Source organism: Talaromyces proteolyticus (assembly GCF_021365285.1).
Source record: "Talaromyces proteolyticus strain PMI_201 chromosome Unknown BGW36scaffold_6, whole genome shotgun sequence".
NCBI classification, from domain to species: Eukaryota; Fungi; Ascomycota; class Eurotiomycetes; order Eurotiales; family Trichocomaceae; genus Talaromyces; species Talaromyces proteolyticus.
The window spans coordinates 127,104-144,423 of NW_025764282.1; the positions used below are offsets into that span (position 1 = coordinate 127,104).

The following is a 17,320-nucleotide window of genomic DNA, read 5'->3' on the forward strand; positions in this document are numbered from 1 at the left end:
AGGTTCAAATACTATTAATATTGGTATAGGTAGGGCTCCAGATGTCCTTTACGCAGTCCACTGTTGTGGTGCTATATTCAAACTCTTGTCATCTTACATATGTACATTAAACAGAACAAAATCAAACCCCGGTGCGGGGCTGCTTCAAGGGGACAGAGACCGATTTGTGGGGATGGGAGACCCCAGAAGGGTGACAGCTTCGGGCGATCTATCATTGGCAGGCGACGCCCGTTGTTGCCACTACACTATGTACTTCTGGGGCTAATTTTGCTGGGCGGCCGTGAGGGTAAATATACAGTCACATCTGGGGAAGAAAGGCCATAGGTTACGTACTAATTCTCTGATAGCGCGAATCACAATGCTATATTAATAGAGTGCATTCCCGTATAAGCTTTTGCGTCCTTAGCGCCACCAGATCAACAAGGCCCTGCATCAATCAGACCCAGTAGATTATCCATAGCTCCAACAGAGACTCTTCTATATAGACTTATGTACTGGATTATAGCAAAAAGAGATCCAATGGTAGGATAAAATTTTGCTGCTGATGTAGATTGTCCATTTAACATTTCTAAACTAGAGACTAACCCCAAAAGTTTTACAAAAAAATCATATATACTTAGAACTCATTGTTCCATAGTCGTTTTCCTAGTCGTTTTACATAATCCTTTTCCATAGTCAATTTTCTCAGTCGTTTGTCGTTTATGAGAGTGTTCTAATTGGGTACGGGTATATTTGAGGAACGAGTATAAGCAAATCGCTTGAAACATCTGACTGCATTAGACATCAAACTTTGGGGTTGATATATAGTAGTGACATATATATCGTCATTGTTGAATCATTCACATAGGATTGGCCAAATTCCATCACATCGTGAAATCAAACATTCGAAGCAACCAACTATATAATACCTCATGGGAACCGTGTAGAATTCTTTTCTTTAGAATCCAACAAATCTCAATTTAAAATCAACAATCCTCTACTCTCTCACGACGTATTTTGTCAGCACTCAAACATACAATTTGACTTTTGTTATACTTATCTGGTCTCGTTTTGCAAGAGAAGACGAAAATATGAAGATTTTTCAGACGGCCTTGTTTGCTTCCATTACTACCTTACTCGGCCTAGTTAGCGCCGACTGTGATGTCGTGCCCACAACTGAAGGCGTAGATGGCAATGGAAATCCAATTGCCATTGGTGATACCATCACTGGCCAACCCGATATATGCCAAACCATGGGTCCTGGTGATTACTCATTTGTTATGCTCGTCGCAACAGCCGGTACTCCCATCCCTGGCGGTCCGATCAATCCCACGTACCTTGGATATACGAATGCCGCTTCGTTCATGATTTTTGATAATACATGCAAGCTACTCGGTGCTTTCTCACCTAACACTAACTGTGATGCACCATACACTCTCGAGGCCAATTATCTAGCCGATGTCATGACAATTTCAGTCTATATGGACCCTGGGGACCCGTGGTTCAGCTTCGCATACGGTAATGGGTTGTTCAGCACGGGTAACAATGGCTGTGATTGTAAAAAGAATGAGAATGATATTACATATGTTTCAGCTGCCTGTGGATGTGCGTTCCCACAGAGCGGTGTCTTGTCGAAACGCTTCTACGAGCCACTTCAATTTACTGCATGAGAAGTTGGCAGTGGAGATACCTGGCACTAAACTAACGACAATGTTAAAATAGTTTAGCCAGTGACATTTCAGCATATTTATGCTGACTACATGTATCCCAATCCTTGTACGTTTGGTGAAGAGGATAGTTCTATATCACATGGAATCAAATACTCGATTTTTCAAATTCCTATTGCCCTAAAATAGATAATACAGTCAAACTCCATAAGGACTTTTTAGTGGCTCTATAAGTTGGGCTGAGCATAAAGCAGCACCATACTGCATATGTTAATATTGCACATATTTGTTATATAAATACTGTATGCACACAGTAAGTAATGATATGTATCACTTCATGACGACAACACTGCTGCACAATATTATTGCTCACGACAACATTGTGCCAAGCACAAACAATATCAATCTGCACGCTATCCTCTATTCATCACCTTCACCTTCATCTTCACCTCTACTTCTACTTCTACTTCACAACGACTATTCATTAATTCTCCTCCATCCAAAAAAGAAAGAACAATCTCGATCCAAAATGGCCCACGGCTCCAGCTGGACGAAAGACCAAGTCCTCTTTCTAATCGTTCTAAAACTCTGCTCCAAACACCGCTGGAAGCAAACCGCGGAAATACTACGTCAAAAATTCCCCGGCACCACCGCCACCGCCAAGGACTGCGAGTCAAAATTCAACAAGGATCTGAAAAAGGTGGTTGAAAGGGACTGGATAGAGAAATTCAAGGCGGACGCTGTCATCCCCCAGGAAGAAGCGGGGCGGAGGGTGATTGCACAGTTGGTCGTCTGGCTTGGGGAGATGAATGCTGAGGATCGGGTGGTATAGGGTGGTTGGATAGAGGTGAGATATTCCATTTATTTCATAAGATTTTGCTGGCGTTGTGGTTGAGAGGAGAGTTGTTAACGTCATCATAGCTGAACTGAAAATATCGATTATCGCTTTAGATGCTCGGCATCGCTATCCTTGGAGCCCTGCTTAGCTTCTTCAAGCATCGAGTCGATCCCTCGATCTTTCAGCGCTTTCTAGAAATATATCAGCGACAGTCTCATAGCATCATCGACGACGGAGACGAACAGTCAGACATGCGTTATATTTCTTGAACAGCTCGGCACATTCATCATTTGAGTTTCCTCGCAAATACTCTATCCACTAATCAGTTATCGAATAGAGATGTAAAATGGTCAGTTTTTCATACTCTCACTGTACCATTTCAGAAAACAGGTATCATATTTCCTAGGCACCTCAGGTTAATCATGTAATTCTCTGGATGGTTTATGCATACACACTCCTTGACATCACTGCACTCAGGGGCCAGAGATGCCGACATTTTGTCTCTTTGTTGATAGCCAGGTTCACACAGTTGCAGGTTTAAATGGTGGTTTTGTGATCATATGTGAATGTTTCTGGTGGCAAATTGTGCATATGGAGTTGGAGCTGCAGCTAGATAGTGTCTTATTTGCTTCCGCCTATGATATCTCGCACGGACCACTCGCCCGGCCGCACTCTTTCTCCGAACTATATTTTCATACTACACCCCAGGCCCATGTTAAAACAAGATAATTTAGATATATTTCGCATGCTTAGTGGCTGAAAAGCAAGTGCAAGCCACTAAAGCATCATTGAAAAATTTTCTATATAGGGACAAGTGGGTGGGTAGGTGGGTGGGTAGGTAGGATCATCAGAGTGGGAAGTTCAATTACTAGATTTAAGGATAATTCCCCAGTATCGAGAGGTTAGAAGTGATCGAAGAATATTTTCTATGGCGATAATAATTTAGTGTAGTGATTGAACTGGTAGGCAAGCTGATATAACAGTCTATCCTAACAAACAGTCCTGACTATCAAATTCAAATCGACATATCAATTGATATATTTATTATACCTCCAAATTGAAGCCACGACCACCTATACATCCACAAATGTAGCATTCTCTATGTATCGCTTTTTCGCAATCCCCACTTGTAACGTGCCCAAATCAAAGACAAGAAGATGCTGCAACATAAATGTAGCCCCTAAGCAGGCCGTAGGCTGCGGTAAACCACCATCTGTTGCTGGCGGAATTGCCTGAATGTTACCCATACAGGTAGTATTGGAGAGTTGGGCAACGTTTAACAGACTCCCAGGGACAGTGAATGATCTGCCATTGATTTTCACCGCAAAATCTGGTAGTGTCTGGTTGCAAGGGAACACGAATGCTCCGTATTCGGTGCTATTCACAGCGGCAGGCACCTGTTCATAATACGCACTGACAACGGATGGGGGGAAGAGGTTTTGAAGTGTCCCCGTATCAACGATTGATGGGAAAGCGCTGGCCACGTAGGCTTCTGATCCGACTTGATATCCTTCAACCGATATCGACCACCAGCCCTGTTGGCTGTCACTTGTATTGACGGCAGCCCACGTTATGTCTCCATGGATTAAACTGTGGTTGATGAATCCGAAGTCGTAATGGGATTCTGCTTCCAGGTAGAGATCGGCGGTCAGGACAGGCATTGCAAGCTGGTCCTTGAGGTTATCAAAAAATGTATGTTGTTTGACGGGCTTGACGGTGTTGTTTTTGCTCAGCGCCATGCCCACTATACCTGATGCATCCAGCGATGCAAATCCAGCGGTGTAATTGATCACCGATTCAACGGCCTGTGCCGGGGCAGTGACGCCTCCAATGGTCAGCACGTCTAGGAACACGTCGCCGTTCACCTCGATATCGCCACTCGTTTCTTGATCGCCATTTCCATATATGACTTTGAACGTAAACCCGTCGAGCTTCTTCGCTGTTCTACTATTATCCGGCTCATATAATGAGGTGTTTGCGGGCAGTCCTGACTTCTCGGACTGAGAGCTATACACAACACTGGCACGAGTTAGGGAGGCTTTTTTTTTGAATCTTTGGGTTATGGGTGAGTACCAGTCCCAGGAGCCGGTGTCAATAATTATTGGCAACTCTTGTGGAGGGGTTCCAAACGAGGCGATAGTAACCCACTCGCCAGTGGGAGCGTCATAGGAGGACCCGGTTGAACCTGACAATCATCAATCAAATATCCTTAACAAAACTTCCAGAACTTACCGATATTTTCTCGACGCAACAAAGCCGTAAGGCCTTCGGGGATTGTTCCTCCATACCTAGCTAGCCCGCGCACATGTTGAGCCAGTCCGCTCGGAATATCCGAAGCGGTATTTACATTTCGAACAGTTTTTAGAGAGGAGGTCAGGCCGATGGACCTTTCCGGGACAGGATTTACAGACGCGAGAGATCTAGCAGCTATTGTTGCCAGGCCGAGAACTGAAAAAGCCACCATTTTGACGACCAGGCTGTCTGATGCAGGATGTTTGTCCAGGAAGAACGACCAGAAGAAGAGGGGGGTATAGAGATGTACATGTCGCGGTTTATATTCACGCCATCGCTTGCTTACTAAATATGTTACATGGAACAATAACTAGCTGTTATCAGTGCCTGCTATTGGACAACTCTATGGCTTGCAGGGGTTTCTGGTGGATACACCACACTTGTAGAAAGCCCCTCCAGAGTTCGCAATCTTAAATGTTGCATCAGCAGGTATAAAAAGGGAAGGTCAAGTGAATTCTACTCTTGATGGCCTATCGCATCAACTGATGTAGAGCGGATAGAACATGATATTAAACCCCTGGATCTAGTGTCTCGTGACAGTTGTGGTGGATCCAGGAAATATTAATATTAAGTCAGCTCCGCGGCGATAACTGCTCCCGGCTTCCCAACAGCTGATCTGCTAGCCAGGAGGAGAGACCAAGACAGGGTGCTAATTGGTCTCTATGCTGTAAAAGAAGTCAATTGAGAGATGTAGGAAGTTGGAGCATGGCTCTTTCTGTGCAGAATAAAGATATAGACGCTAGTCCAAAACAGGAATAGTGTTCTTTACACAGATCTCGTTCTCGGGCGGTGAGCGTCCAGCAAAAATAGTGCCGGGGTACTATCACTATCCTGCTTTCTGATAACAAAAATATTCAAAAAGCATAACCACCGCACTATCATGTTGTCAAGCAGGTAGAATACACTTTTATCTACACCTCATTCTAGCGTAGCCTGCTACGTGGGTTTTCTGTCCTTTTGCTCAAGTTCTGAAGCTTTCGGCCTACCATGGACTCCTCGGCAGAATTTTCTTCGTTCCAGGACAAGATCACCGCGGCGCTGCTCCAAACCACGCGCGCCGCCAACACAATCGCATCAGAAGACCTTGATTTCCACCGCAATTTGAATCCCAAATTCGCCGAGTCCCTCGATGAAGAGAAATCGCGCTTGCTTTCCCTGACATCGTCGTTGTTGAAAGTTGCGGCTGCGGGGACTGATATTAAGGCGCCGGTACTGGAAGATGCGGATGACGTCGAGGATAACTGGCGAGGAGTTGTGGATGTGATTGACAATCTCTTAGAAAAGGCAGACGCCTGTTTGGACGAATTCACTGGGATTATCAAGAAATTGACTCCGTCGCAACAAGATCGAACCCGCAAGATTGAAGCCCGTTCACAAGAGAGCTTCCCTACTATATACGGCTATGGGCCTTCGAAATTACCTAAGCCTCAGCTCTTGTTTCATCGTGCCCCCGATAACTCAGACACCTCGTCATTTCGTCCCCTTCTCAAGTCTAAGCCAAACGCGATAGTTCCGTTGGAGAAATCTCTTCAGCCAGTGAAGGCTAAGGGAAAGCCTCCCTTGTAAGTTTTTCATGGAAGGAATATATCATCTGCTAAATTACTCATTTCCGTCTAGCTTCTCTCATCCTTATGAAACTGAAATTCGCGAGGCCAAGTACCCCAAATCAGCTTACGTCGTCGCACCGCCGATCGAGTTTGGCCCCGTCGAAAGCACACAAGCTATATGGGTCGATACACCCGAGGCAGTTGCCGATATGATTTCAGAGCTGGAAGAAGCAAAGGAAATCGCCATTGACCTGGAACATCATGATGTACATTCGTATCACGGCCTGGTCTCGCTGATGCAAATCAGCACGCGCAACAAAGATTGGGTAGTTGATACCCTGCAGCCATGGCGAGAGGACTTGCAGCAACTCAACCGAGTTTTCACAAACCCTGAGATTCTGAAAGTTCTCCATGGATCGACAATGGATATTGTTTGGCTGCAGAGGGACCTCGGGCTTTATGTAGTTGGCATGTTCGATACCTATCACGCCGCCGTTGCTCTTGGATTTCCTAAGCGGAGTTTGAAATATCTGCTTGAGAAGTTTGCAAAGTACGAAGCAAACAAAAAGTATCAAATGGCCGACTGGCGTCTCAGACCATTGACCGAGGAGATGTTGAAATACGCTCGAGCCGATACTCATTATCTTCTTTATATATACGACTGCTTGCGGAATGAACTTTTGGAGAAGTCTACGACTGAAAATAACTTGATTGACTATGTGCTCGAGCATTCGAAGACCGAAGCCCTGCAGCGGTATGAGCGCCCTGTCTACGACGCAGCCACAGGTCAAGGGGCTGGAGGTTGGTACGACTTGTTATCTAGAAACGCGGTTCTGCTTAGCAAGGAACAATTCGCTGTCTTCAAAGCCGCTCATCAATGGCGTGACGAGATTGCTCGAAGTGAAGACGAAGGCGTGCAGTGTGTCTTTCCCAAGAATGCATTATTCAGACTTGCAACGGCGATGCCACTGGAGAAGCACACCCTGTTCAAGACGCTCTCACCTGTCACGTTGATCGTCAAGAATAGGGTTACCGAACTTATGGAAGTTATCAAAACGGCCAAGCTGGCTGGCGCTACGGGACCCGAATTACGCGATATAGTCAAGCCGAAGAAGTTCACTTTTGACTCTTTTGCCTCCCCGACAGCTGCACCTCCTCAAACACTCTCGACCGCAGAACCAGAGACAGTTGCAGATATTCGAGCAGACTCATCTCAGTTCTGGGGACCTGCGCTAGAACAGCTCGAGGTTGCAACGGTGCCTTTGGAGGTCAACGTGGCAGCATCTTCTGAGGCGCTGCGACTATCCCTCCCGATCCCTCCAATGCCTGTAACTATTTCCGAAGTGCAAGAGAAATTGGGAGATGCACCATCTACCGCCACATCCAATCCATCCTCAGCAGCTCCTTCACTTTCCAAAGCCAACAAAAACGAGATCTTTACAGTCAAAGAAGTCGCTCCTCGACGGAAGAGAAAGATCAGCGAAGAGCCAGAACCAGCGCTATCTGAATCCACATCTAGCAGTGGCGAGAGCAACAGCAGTTACGAAGACTCGTCATTAGACTCCGACCCATCCGATGTAGAGCATCAACCCGCAAAAAAGTCACGGAAAACGGCGAAACAGGCAACTACCAATTCGCAGAAAAAGGAAGACAACTCTACCCCCTTCGACTACAGCACAGCACCATCAGTCCTTCATTCAAAGAACATAACGACAGATAGTACATCTACGAAGAAACCCTTTAATCCATATCAGAAGGCGCTGAATGCGCCGAGAGGGATGCGGAAGACAAAAAAGGAAATCAGCGGAAGAACGTTTACGTTTAGCAAATAACTTGCATGGTCTGGCGTGTTAGGTATTAATTTGGTTTGTGTATGTATATGTTATTGTGATAGCATGCAATCGAGCATAGCGATACCCGGTATCAATAGCACGTCGGTTTGACCTGCCCTAGATAGTGGATAATTGACCCTACAGTAGGTACGCGGAGTAGCGCGGCATGGCTGTAGCCTGTCAGACTTCAGTCCAGATTGCGATTAAGATCCATTCTCCACATGCTGCATGATCAGTCACGCGCCATGCCCATGTTTCTGGAATGAGAGACATGTACATTGCGCATATCGTGGCATCGGCCCGCTCGGAAGCGCCCGGTTGACTTTTTTGATGTGTAAGCACCGTCGAACAAAGGATTGAACAGGCCATAATTACAAATCTCGAAGTCTGTCCAAGTTACTATTGTGGCCTCGTTTCAGAATAGTGGAGGTAGCGCGTGCAAGCTGTACATGGTCATGCGGCTGGATGCATGGCTGCTCCTTGCTTCTGTTGTATTGTCATTGGTTGGTAGACTGAATGGTGAGGAATCGTTTGCTACTCAGTATGCAATAACTAACTGATTCACGATGTGCTATGTCAGTCTATTAATAAATTTAATATAGACGGGTAGTCGGCAGCCATGCCAGCCTTGACATAGTGAGATTCTTAGCATGTGACCGTGTAACTTCTGTCTTATCAGTATGTACCACTATGTAGAATAGGGGGCAGGGCTTGTGTTGATTGGCTCCTTGGTCCACTGGTCCTCGATGCAGTGGATGCAGCAATGTATTCTGAATATTATTCTGGATCATGCAGGAACAGTGCAGTTGACGGGGTCCATCCGTACTACTGCAGTCTGTAATTAAGTCTCCTGCAAGTCTGGCGTCTAGTGTCTGGCATGAGCATCAATCTAAGTCACCTGCATCTGATCGGCCAAGACCCTGCTAGCTCTTGGCAGGGGATCTCAAGGTTCCCCTGGCCAACAGGGCTCCGAGTCCAGTCGACAATCCGGAGTCAGTGCTGCGCCGAGTGGAGTCTAGTCTTGGACTTGGTGCTTTGTGAGTTTGTGCGTGTGGACTCTGTGGAGGCTGTTGAAAACGCACAGATACCGTATTACTATATGCTTTTTTTTTTTCTTCTTTCTTTTTGTCGGAAACCGGGTTGGACATGGCGCTATTGAATTGTGCAGAACCTAGCGCAGTGCTCCGTGGTTGTGGTGGTGGCTTAGAGGGAATCGCGGTCAGCTTCAAGCCGTATGCTTCGTATACGAGACGGTGTTGGCTTGGAGTGATCTCTCGATCAGTTCGATCAGCATGCATATCAATTATAATAGCCATAATAATCTTAATAGTTACTCCGTACTAAATCCTAGTGGGAACAAATCATTTAATTTAGAAAGTGAACTGAAGGATTCGTGAAGTAGATCCGGGGGGTTAGTCATCCCCAACCAAATAACAATAAGTTACGCACTAGTGCCAGGTACGGTACGGCGGTTAGCGCATGGCTGAGTATTATTGCCGCGCGGGTCCCTGCACTAGCTGTATTTTTGGTATCACGGCGTAATTGATTAAGATGGCGTCACTTGACTGCTTGCTGTAAACAAATAAGGTTCTATTCAACATCATCGCAGTAATCCTACTGTCCTTACTGATCACTAGATCCAATGACTGACAGTAGTCGATCGGCCGATCCCTTGCAGACTGACGACCAAATAGGAAGGTTCTTTGAAATCACCTGATTCTTCTCTTTCTACTTTCGATCTTCAGCCCCGGCTATACTTGACAGCCACCCGCAATACGACGACAACACGCTGTTGAGGAAGCGTCACAGAGACTGTTATCGTGCTACGTAGTCCGTACTACCCAGTATCGCCTCCGCAGCAGGGGTCTGGCCCGCTGAAGATCCGGATAAATTGCTGCTGAGCTTGTTTGAATGATCACTTGGTAGCCAGTAAGTAGTAGGTATCTCCCGGTTTCGGACTTGTGAGCAGGATCTTCTCAACTGCACCTCCACAATGCGGCTCGGTAATAACTGCCTGACGATGTATCCGGCCCTCCTCGCACGGAGTCGCGACGGGACTTGACCCTGATCTCTCAATCTCAGGGACAGAAGGAATGCCAATGTCGGATCAAGTGATATCATGGCTCTTCTCCACTCGCGCCGCTGGAGCCTTGAGTCCAAATGAGTTTGACGTTCTCGCTAAAAGGGGTTAGGGACGAGCCTGCTGGAACCTGGCACGGTCCCTAAGCTGGCCAGTGTTGATCGCCTCTCCGGTGTTGAGCGTGAGTTAGTGTGTAGTATGCTTCCATATTAAGCTCGTGAGACTTGCATGAATGTGTGAAACGCTGCTCTAGCAATGTTATAATAATCCATAAAACATACTAATACCATGCACGTCTGACCGGCTGCTGTCTATCTCAGAGGTTTAGTACTTCTACTAATAAGACTTAGTTACTGAGTGCGTATGTCTTAGTAGAAGCCAACTAACTCAACCTGACGTTGAAACCTTCAGCTCGTCCAGTCCCACTCTCCCCCTCTCTTAGCCTTGACTCTCCCTCCTTTTCGAAATTAATCGCTTCGCGCTCCGGGGCCACCTAGCAGAATAACACTCACGGCGATCTCCCAATTCTGCTGGGATAGCCATTATTTCGAATCACAAACATAATTGCGATTCTCGTTATTCCCGTTCTGCTCATCCGCCAACATCCCAGTCAGCTTGCAGCTGAAACCGCCCGCTCGGCGCACCTCCCTTATCGCTTTTGGCTCCCGCAGCCGGCGCCCCCTTCACACTGCAATCGCTCATTATTTGGTCTTTCTTTCGGCAAAGTCATCCTCCTCCTTTCTCTTCTCTTCTTTCTCTCCTCCTCCTCCCTACTGCGACAACCACCCCCCTTTCAGTCCTTCTGTTTCGCCTGGGTGCGATCGGCTTCTGAAACCTGAAAGGGAAATCTGTCGACGTCTCTCATTCCCTCCCGTCAAGTTGTCAAACCTTCCCACCACTACTACCAACCCGACGACCAACTATACTCTAATCCGCCCCCGACAGTGACAGTTGGGTATCTAATATCGGGCATTCTCTACCATCGGACAGAGAATCAATTCAGCCGCCGTGAAAGTGCGCGGGGTCAGGAAATTGGATACTAACGCGACCACCGTTGTTCGCGCTATCCCTCTCGGTCTTGATGGGACATTGTTTTATATAGCGCACCTTTGATAATTACCAGGCACATCGATAACTCAGTCGCTCGCAACCATTTTATCGTTAGCTCCAACACTGTTCGCTCTTGAAAAAGTCGTCGCTCGATTCGATTCGCCTAATTCGATCGAACTTCAACCCCTCGAAGCAGAGTGCCTGTTGCGAGCCAGATGTCGGTAGCTACGATGCTACAGCCGGCATCGAGGGCCTCGACGTCATCCTCGTCTTCCTTCCAGCCTGTTTCTCGACAAAACACAATGTCTTCGCAAGATACTCGCTCGGTGCGCGCGTCGAAGCGCATGTCCGTAACGGCGTATTATCTGTCCATGTCCGCCAAGGACAAGGACTTGGAAATTTCTGACGAATTGGCAAAAGGTAAGATTATTTTGCTTTTCCTTTTAATTCCTAAGGATAAAGCAATTGACATTTTGTGTATAGTTCAGAAATATCTCCGTGAATTAAAATCCAAAATCTCCTCGCAGTCGAAAAAGAATTTCGTCCTGGAAAAAGATGTTCGTTATTTGGATTCTCGAATTGCTCTGCTCATTCAAAACCGAATGGCTCTGGAAGAAGTATGTTCTTCTCTCAACCCCCCAATTCTGTTATGCGGAATTAACAATGTCATGTGTAGCAAAACGAAGTTGCCAGTCATCTGGAAGATAGCCTCGATCCGCAGGAAGGCTACTTTCCTAACGACGACAAAACACAAAGATACGGAAACCTGCTCTTCCTTCTTCAAACAGAACCGAAACACATCGCCCACCTCTGCCGGCTCGTCTCGATGTCCGAGATCGACTCGCTCCTACAAACAGTCATGTTCACAATCTACGGAAATCAATACGAGAGTCGCGAAGAACATTTGTTGTTGACCATGTTTCAGTCTGTCCTGACCTACCAATTTGACAACACGCCCGAATATTCGTCACTGCTTCGCCAAAACACGCCTGTCTCGCGAATGATGACGACCTACACCCGCCGTGGTCCTGGTCAAAGTTATTTGAAACAAGTTCTGGCTGAACAGATCAATTCCCTTATCGAATTGAAGGATGTTGATCTTGAAATCAACCCCCTGAAGGTTTATGAAAGTATGGTGCAGCAGATTGAAGAAGATACTGGTAGTCTACCCGATTACCTGCCAAGAGCCGTCACCGCCGAAGTTGCAGCTGCCAATGAACAGGTGCAGGCGATCATCGCACCCCGTTTGAAAATGCTGACTGATATTGCCAACACCTTCCTCACAACTATCATCGATGGACTGGAGGATGCTCCGTATGGTATACGATGGATCTGCAAGCAAATCCGAAGCTTGTCTCGGCGCAAGTACCCCGATGCCCAAGACCAGACGATCTGTACCTTGATTGGAGGTTTCTTTTTCCTCCGGTTTATTAACCCGGCTATTGTCACTCCTCGTTCCTACATGCTGATCGAGGCCACACCGACGGACAAGCCACGTCGTACATTGACTCTAATTGCCAAGATGCTTCAAAACTTGGCCAACAAACCTTCTTATGCCAAGGAACCCTACATGGCGAAACTCCAGCCATTCATTCACCAAAACAAGGAACGAGTGAACAAGTTCCTGCTTGACCTTTGCGAAGTGCAAGATTTCTACGAGAGTTTGGAGATGGACAACTATGTTGCTTTGACTAAGCGTGACCTGGAGCTGCAAATCACCTTGAATGAAATCTATGCGACGCATTCGCTGTTGGAAAAGCACAGCTCCACATTGGCTGCTTCTGACCAGCATTCTCACTTGAATATACTTCTGCAAGAGCTCGGACCGGCACCTGGACAGCTTCTTCGCAAGGACAACCGCACCATCAACTTACCGCTATTTAGTAAATGGGAAACATCAGTGGATGACCTCACTGCTGCTCTAGATATCACACAAGAAGAGATTTACTTCATGGAAGCCAAATCTACATTTGTTCAGATTTTGCGTTCACTACCAAATACCTCCTCAGTCCTTCGCCGACCGCTGCGCCTTGACCGAATCGCCGAAGCAGCCGCTACGCTGAAGAACGATGCTGTCATGGTCCGAAAGGGAATCCGAACAATGGAACTTCTCAGCCAGCTTCAAGAGTTGGGCGTTATCGATCGGTCGGATGAGTTTGGTCTTCTTCGTGACGAAGTCGAGCAGGAATTGGTGCACTTGGGCTCACTCAAAGAAAAGGTGGTTGAAGAAACAAACCAGTTGGAAGAGGTCTACCGCACGATCCGCGATCATAATGCATATCTAGTGGGTCAACTGGAAACATACAAGTCATATCTACATAACGTGCGTAGCCAGTCCGAAGGCAAATCACGCAAGAAGGAGAAGAATCAGGAGCTTGGACCATACAAGTTCACTCACCAGCAACTTGAAAAGGAAGGCGTTATTCGCAAAAGCAATGTTCCTGAGAATCGACGGGCCAACATCTATTTCATGTTCAAGAGTCCTTTGCCTGGTACATTTGTTATCAGCCTACACTACAAGGGTGAGCATTGCAGGGTTTTAATGATAACAATGAAGACGCTAATATTTAATCTTTGAATAGGACGCGCCCGCGGTCTACTAGAGCTAGATCTGAAGTTGGACGATTTGCTGGAAATGCAGAAGGACAACCAAGAAGATCTCGACCTAGAATATGTTCAGTTCAACGTATCGAAAGTTCTGGCTCTCTTGAATAAGCGTTTTGCTCGCAAGAAGGGATGGTAATTCGAGAAATCACCGCCTTTACGACTTCCATGACCCCGGTTACGTCCTGATGGCCTGTGTTGACCCTAGTGGTCCACGCGGCTGTAATTATCACCCCTTTCAGAATATGGTGAACATGCTGTGTTCGTTTCGAGTTCAACATCTTGCCATGATACCCCGTTCCGACTCGATAATACATTTATTCCTTTTCTTTCTTTTTGTATTTTGCGCATACCCATTTTGGCTCGTTAGGTGTTTTTTGCTCGCGCTACTGCTTTCCTTGAAAGATCTAGTCCAGATATTTCTATTTCTTATAACTACATTATGTTGCGATATCTCTGAGATGTGGTCATTTGTTTATATAGTATACACCGTTCCGCTGGACCGGAATATGCATTATGTCATCAATGCTGGTGTTTTTGTGTCGTTCGATCTGTTTTGTCAAGAGTTCATGTTCTGTGTGGCATTATGTTTGCTGGCGCTTTTCAGGGGTTGTGATCCTATGACGATCTTGCCTGTAATAATACTATATATACTCGCGCGTCCAGTTATGATTTTTTTGGTCTTTGTTTCGAGCATCGAAGAAGCGAAATACGAATATATACCTGTCTCCTGTCTGATAAGTAACTGGCCATCACGCGATGTTCTCGAACATGGCATAATCCATTGACATTAAGGTAGTTAGTATAGGTCCACGGGGGTCTGTCAGTTGATGACCTGGCACGTAGTACACACCAGCGCCATCAGTGGTCAACCAGATTGATTGGAGTTGCCGTGTGCTATTTGCCCTGTCACACTTCCAGCCTGGCCGATCTCATGGAGCAAACATCAAGATTCGACTGTCTGACCTTGTACAGTTGAGTCGGTGGCGATTTTGTTCCCCTCCAGGCTGCCCCGCAATGCAGCGCTGTCATACTATTCAGCCCTTCATGACTGTGCAGCGACGTAATTATTGAATTATTGACTGCTCGGAAATCCCTGGCTAGGTGATCTGGCAGACGTGTATTATCATTAGGCTCGCGTCGCTATTGACTGACTTTGCGCAAATCCCGCCTGCGACTGTCGCTTGCAACACTCACTAAGACGGCTTAAGGCCACGGAGAGTCCGCTATCAAAAGTTCCACTTTCCCCGATCAGCACAGACCGCACTGCCCGTGTCCTTTTCCAACTACGTACAACTACTACCAACTCAGACCTGCAAAATATTATTTTCTGGTGAACTATACAGACACACGCTCAATTCTCCTTCTTTCTTTCTTTCTTGTCTTTCCCTTCTGCTTGCTCGCGGACCATCTCCCGCCGAATCCCTCTCCTTCCGCCCTCCCTTCGCCCTGCCATAGCTGAGAAGACAATTCTTGTGCTCTGTCCTCCTCATTATTAGCAACCCAACCACCACCTCACAGCATCTGCTCTCTCAAAATGGCCGAGGAAGTGCACAATTTCGACCCCAAGTACGACGACTATGACTTTCCCACAACGTCACCCGAGGCGCGATCTGGCCATCCCGGACACACGACCCCAGAGCAGGATGCAAAGGTCTTCCAGCTGCGCACCATGCTTGAGCAAGAGGGATACACCGAGCGTCTAGACACGCTGACCCTGCTGCGGTTCTTGCGGGCTCGGAAGTTTGTCGTTGAGGCTGCCAAGACTATGTATGTGTGCTTTTTTAGCCTCGTCTTTTTAAGCCTTGAGTTTTTAATCTTGTTGGCGACACGTCATTGATTTATTTTTTGTAGGTTCATTGAAAGCGAAAAATGGAGAAAGGAGTTTGGAACGGATGAACTGGTCGATACCTTTAACTATGTCGAGAAGCCCAAGGTTTTTGAATACTACCCACAGTACTACCACAAGACCGACAATGTAGGTTCATGATTTTCGTGGCATAGAAAGGCTATTTTCTAACTGATTTCACAGGACGGTCGCCCCGTCTACATCGAAAAGCTGGGCAAAATCGACCTGACTGCCATGTACAAAATCACCACGGGAGAACGAATGCTCTCAAACCTGGTCTGCGAGTACGAGAAACTGACCGATCCCCGTCTCCCCGCCTGCTCTCGCAAGGCCGGCAAACTGCTCGAGACGTGCTGCACCATTATGGATCTCAAGGGCGTCGGCATCACCAGCGTGTCCTCGGTATACGGGTATGTGCGCCAGGCATCGGCCATCTCGCAAAACTACTATCCCGAGCGCCTCGGCAAGCTCTACCTCATCAACGCCCCCTGGGGATTCAGCACTGCCTTCTCCGCCGTCAAGAGCTTCCTGGACCCCGTCACCGTCGAGAAAATCCATATCCTAGGCTCCGGCTACCAGTCCGAATTGCTCGCCCAAGTGCCCCGCGAGAACCTCCCCGTCGAATTCGGCGGTACCTGCAACTGTGAGGGTGGCTGCGAGCTCAGTGATGCCGGCCCATGGCAAGAGCCTGAGTGGACAAGACCACCAAAGCGCGCGGCCAAGTCTAAGTCTGAGCAGGAGAAAGTAACCCCCGCTGCGCCTGAAGACGCTCCCGCTGCGGCGGAGGATGCCCCGGCTACTGCCACTGCTTAAAGGAAGACGAACCGGGGGATTGAATTGATATATGGACTCTGATTTGTCATCATACGCACTTGGTACTTCTTCTATACAAGGTTTGTATGTTTGCTTGGGGATCACAATGGTTTATTGACTACTTTTATTTTCTCTCTTCAATTTCATGTCTAATCCCCCATACTGGCGGACTGACGCTACGAAGAGTGGGAAAGAAATACATACTACTGGTGCTATAGCGCTGATGGCGTTGTCTTTTTTTTTGTTGTTGTTGTTTCTTTCTTTAATCTTCACATTCTGTAGATACATGTCTTCTATTCCCATCTCGAATTAAGATCATCATAGAGAAAAAAGACAGATAAAGAGAACAGGCCAGTCGTTAATTCAATCTTTGCCCTCTCTTTTCTGAAGAAGTTTCGAATTGAGGCCGCGACTTGGCGTGGCTTAAGATAAGAGATATTCTCTTGGCAATTGCTTCACGGTTGGACCCAGCTGTGGACCATGCTGATCATACCAAACACAGATGTTCCTTCGGCTCGCGCTTTGTGAAGTATCGTATGGAAGATCCTCACACATCCGGGTGATATATGCTTAGAGTTAATTGCCGATTGCTCGAAGCAACCATCGAGCAGTTACGGTGCGGGCATCCGGCAGCCGTTATTCTGCACTCCTGTTTGCACTATCGCAGCCCAATTTCTCAACGCTTCCAGGATAAAGCACATATTGTTACTTTCCAGCGTTGGTAATCCCCAGATAGTGGATTATCAGAGCATAGCTCTGAGTGAAAATA

The 17,320-nt window shown here is 47.0% G+C and overlaps 8 protein-coding genes across 8 annotated transcripts; 6 read left to right on the forward strand and 2 right to left on the reverse strand.

Moving 5' to 3' along the window:
- Positions 1 to 1,070: 1,070 nt before the first annotated feature.
- BGW36DRAFT_358871 (uncharacterized protein) lies at positions 1,071 to 1,649 on the forward strand (the record flags this gene model as incomplete). The annotated part of the gene is made up of 1 exon (XM_046214013.1): positions 1,071 to 1,649. One exon carries the CDS (start codon positions 1,071 to 1,073, stop codon positions 1,647 to 1,649), a length of 579 nt encoding a protein of 192 aa, XP_046071757.1.
- Positions 1,650 to 2,175: 526 nt separating this feature from the next.
- On the forward strand, positions 2,176 to 2,478 carry BGW36DRAFT_295160 (uncharacterized protein; the record flags this gene model as incomplete). The annotated part of the gene is made up of 1 exon (XM_046211153.1): positions 2,176 to 2,478. The coding sequence occupies one exon, from the start codon at positions 2,176 to 2,178 to the stop codon at positions 2,476 to 2,478; it is 303 nt and encodes a 100-aa protein (XP_046071758.1).
- A 53-nt stretch (positions 2,479 to 2,531) lies between these two features.
- On the reverse strand, positions 2,532 to 3,073 carry BGW36DRAFT_160215 (putative mitochondrial distribution and morphology protein). The gene is made up of 4 exons (XM_046209577.1): positions 2,940 to 3,073; positions 2,849 to 2,886; positions 2,728 to 2,795; positions 2,532 to 2,675 (listed from the first exon to the last, which is right to left on the reverse strand). Exons 1-4 carry the CDS (start codon positions 2,978 to 2,980, stop codon positions 2,586 to 2,588), a joined length of 237 nt encoding a protein of 78 aa, XP_046071759.1. The 5' UTR covers positions 2,981 to 3,073; the 3' UTR covers positions 2,532 to 2,585.
- Positions 3,074 to 3,557: 484 nt separating this feature from the next.
- BGW36DRAFT_427035 (putative aspergillopepsin A precursor) lies at positions 3,558 to 4,948 on the reverse strand (the record flags this gene model as incomplete). The annotated part of the gene is made up of 3 exons (XM_046220356.1): positions 3,558 to 4,503; positions 4,558 to 4,669; positions 4,717 to 4,948. The coding sequence occupies 3 exons, from the start codon at positions 4,946 to 4,948 to the stop codon at positions 3,558 to 3,560; spliced, it is 1,290 nt and encodes a 429-aa protein (XP_046071760.1).
- Positions 4,949 to 5,630: 682 nt separating this feature from the next.
- On the forward strand, positions 5,631 to 8,280 carry BGW36DRAFT_377863 (putative exosome complex exonuclease Rrp6). Its single transcript, XM_046216038.1, has 2 exons — positions 5,631 to 6,338; positions 6,394 to 8,280. The coding sequence occupies exons 1-2, from the start codon at positions 5,764 to 5,766 to the stop codon at positions 8,153 to 8,155; spliced, it is 2,337 nt and encodes a 778-aa protein (XP_046071761.1). The 5' UTR covers positions 5,631 to 5,763; the 3' UTR covers positions 8,156 to 8,280.
- Positions 8,281 to 11,500: 3,220 nt separating this feature from the next.
- On the forward strand, positions 11,501 to 14,028 carry BGW36DRAFT_296303 (putative GTPase activating protein Sar1; the record flags this gene model as incomplete). The annotated part of the gene is made up of 4 exons (XM_046211254.1): positions 11,501 to 11,705; positions 11,769 to 11,902; positions 11,962 to 13,807; positions 13,868 to 14,028. 4 exons carry the CDS (start codon positions 11,501 to 11,503, stop codon positions 14,026 to 14,028), a joined length of 2,346 nt encoding a protein of 781 aa, XP_046071762.1.
- BGW36DRAFT_160325 (uncharacterized protein) lies at positions 13,971 to 15,072 on the forward strand. The gene has a single exon (XM_046209578.1). It carries the CDS (start codon positions 14,078 to 14,080, stop codon positions 14,675 to 14,677), a length of 600 nt encoding a protein of 199 aa, XP_046071763.1. The 5' UTR covers positions 13,971 to 14,077; the 3' UTR covers positions 14,678 to 15,072.
- Positions 15,073 to 15,426: 354 nt separating this feature from the next.
- BGW36DRAFT_358876 (putative phosphatidylinositol transporter) lies at positions 15,427 to 16,551 on the forward strand (the record flags this gene model as incomplete). Its single annotated transcript, XM_046214014.1, has 3 exons — positions 15,427 to 15,659; positions 15,744 to 15,867; positions 15,922 to 16,551. 3 exons carry the CDS (start codon positions 15,427 to 15,429, stop codon positions 16,549 to 16,551), a joined length of 987 nt encoding a protein of 328 aa, XP_046071764.1.
- Between the last annotated feature and the right edge of the window lie 769 nt (positions 16,552 to 17,320).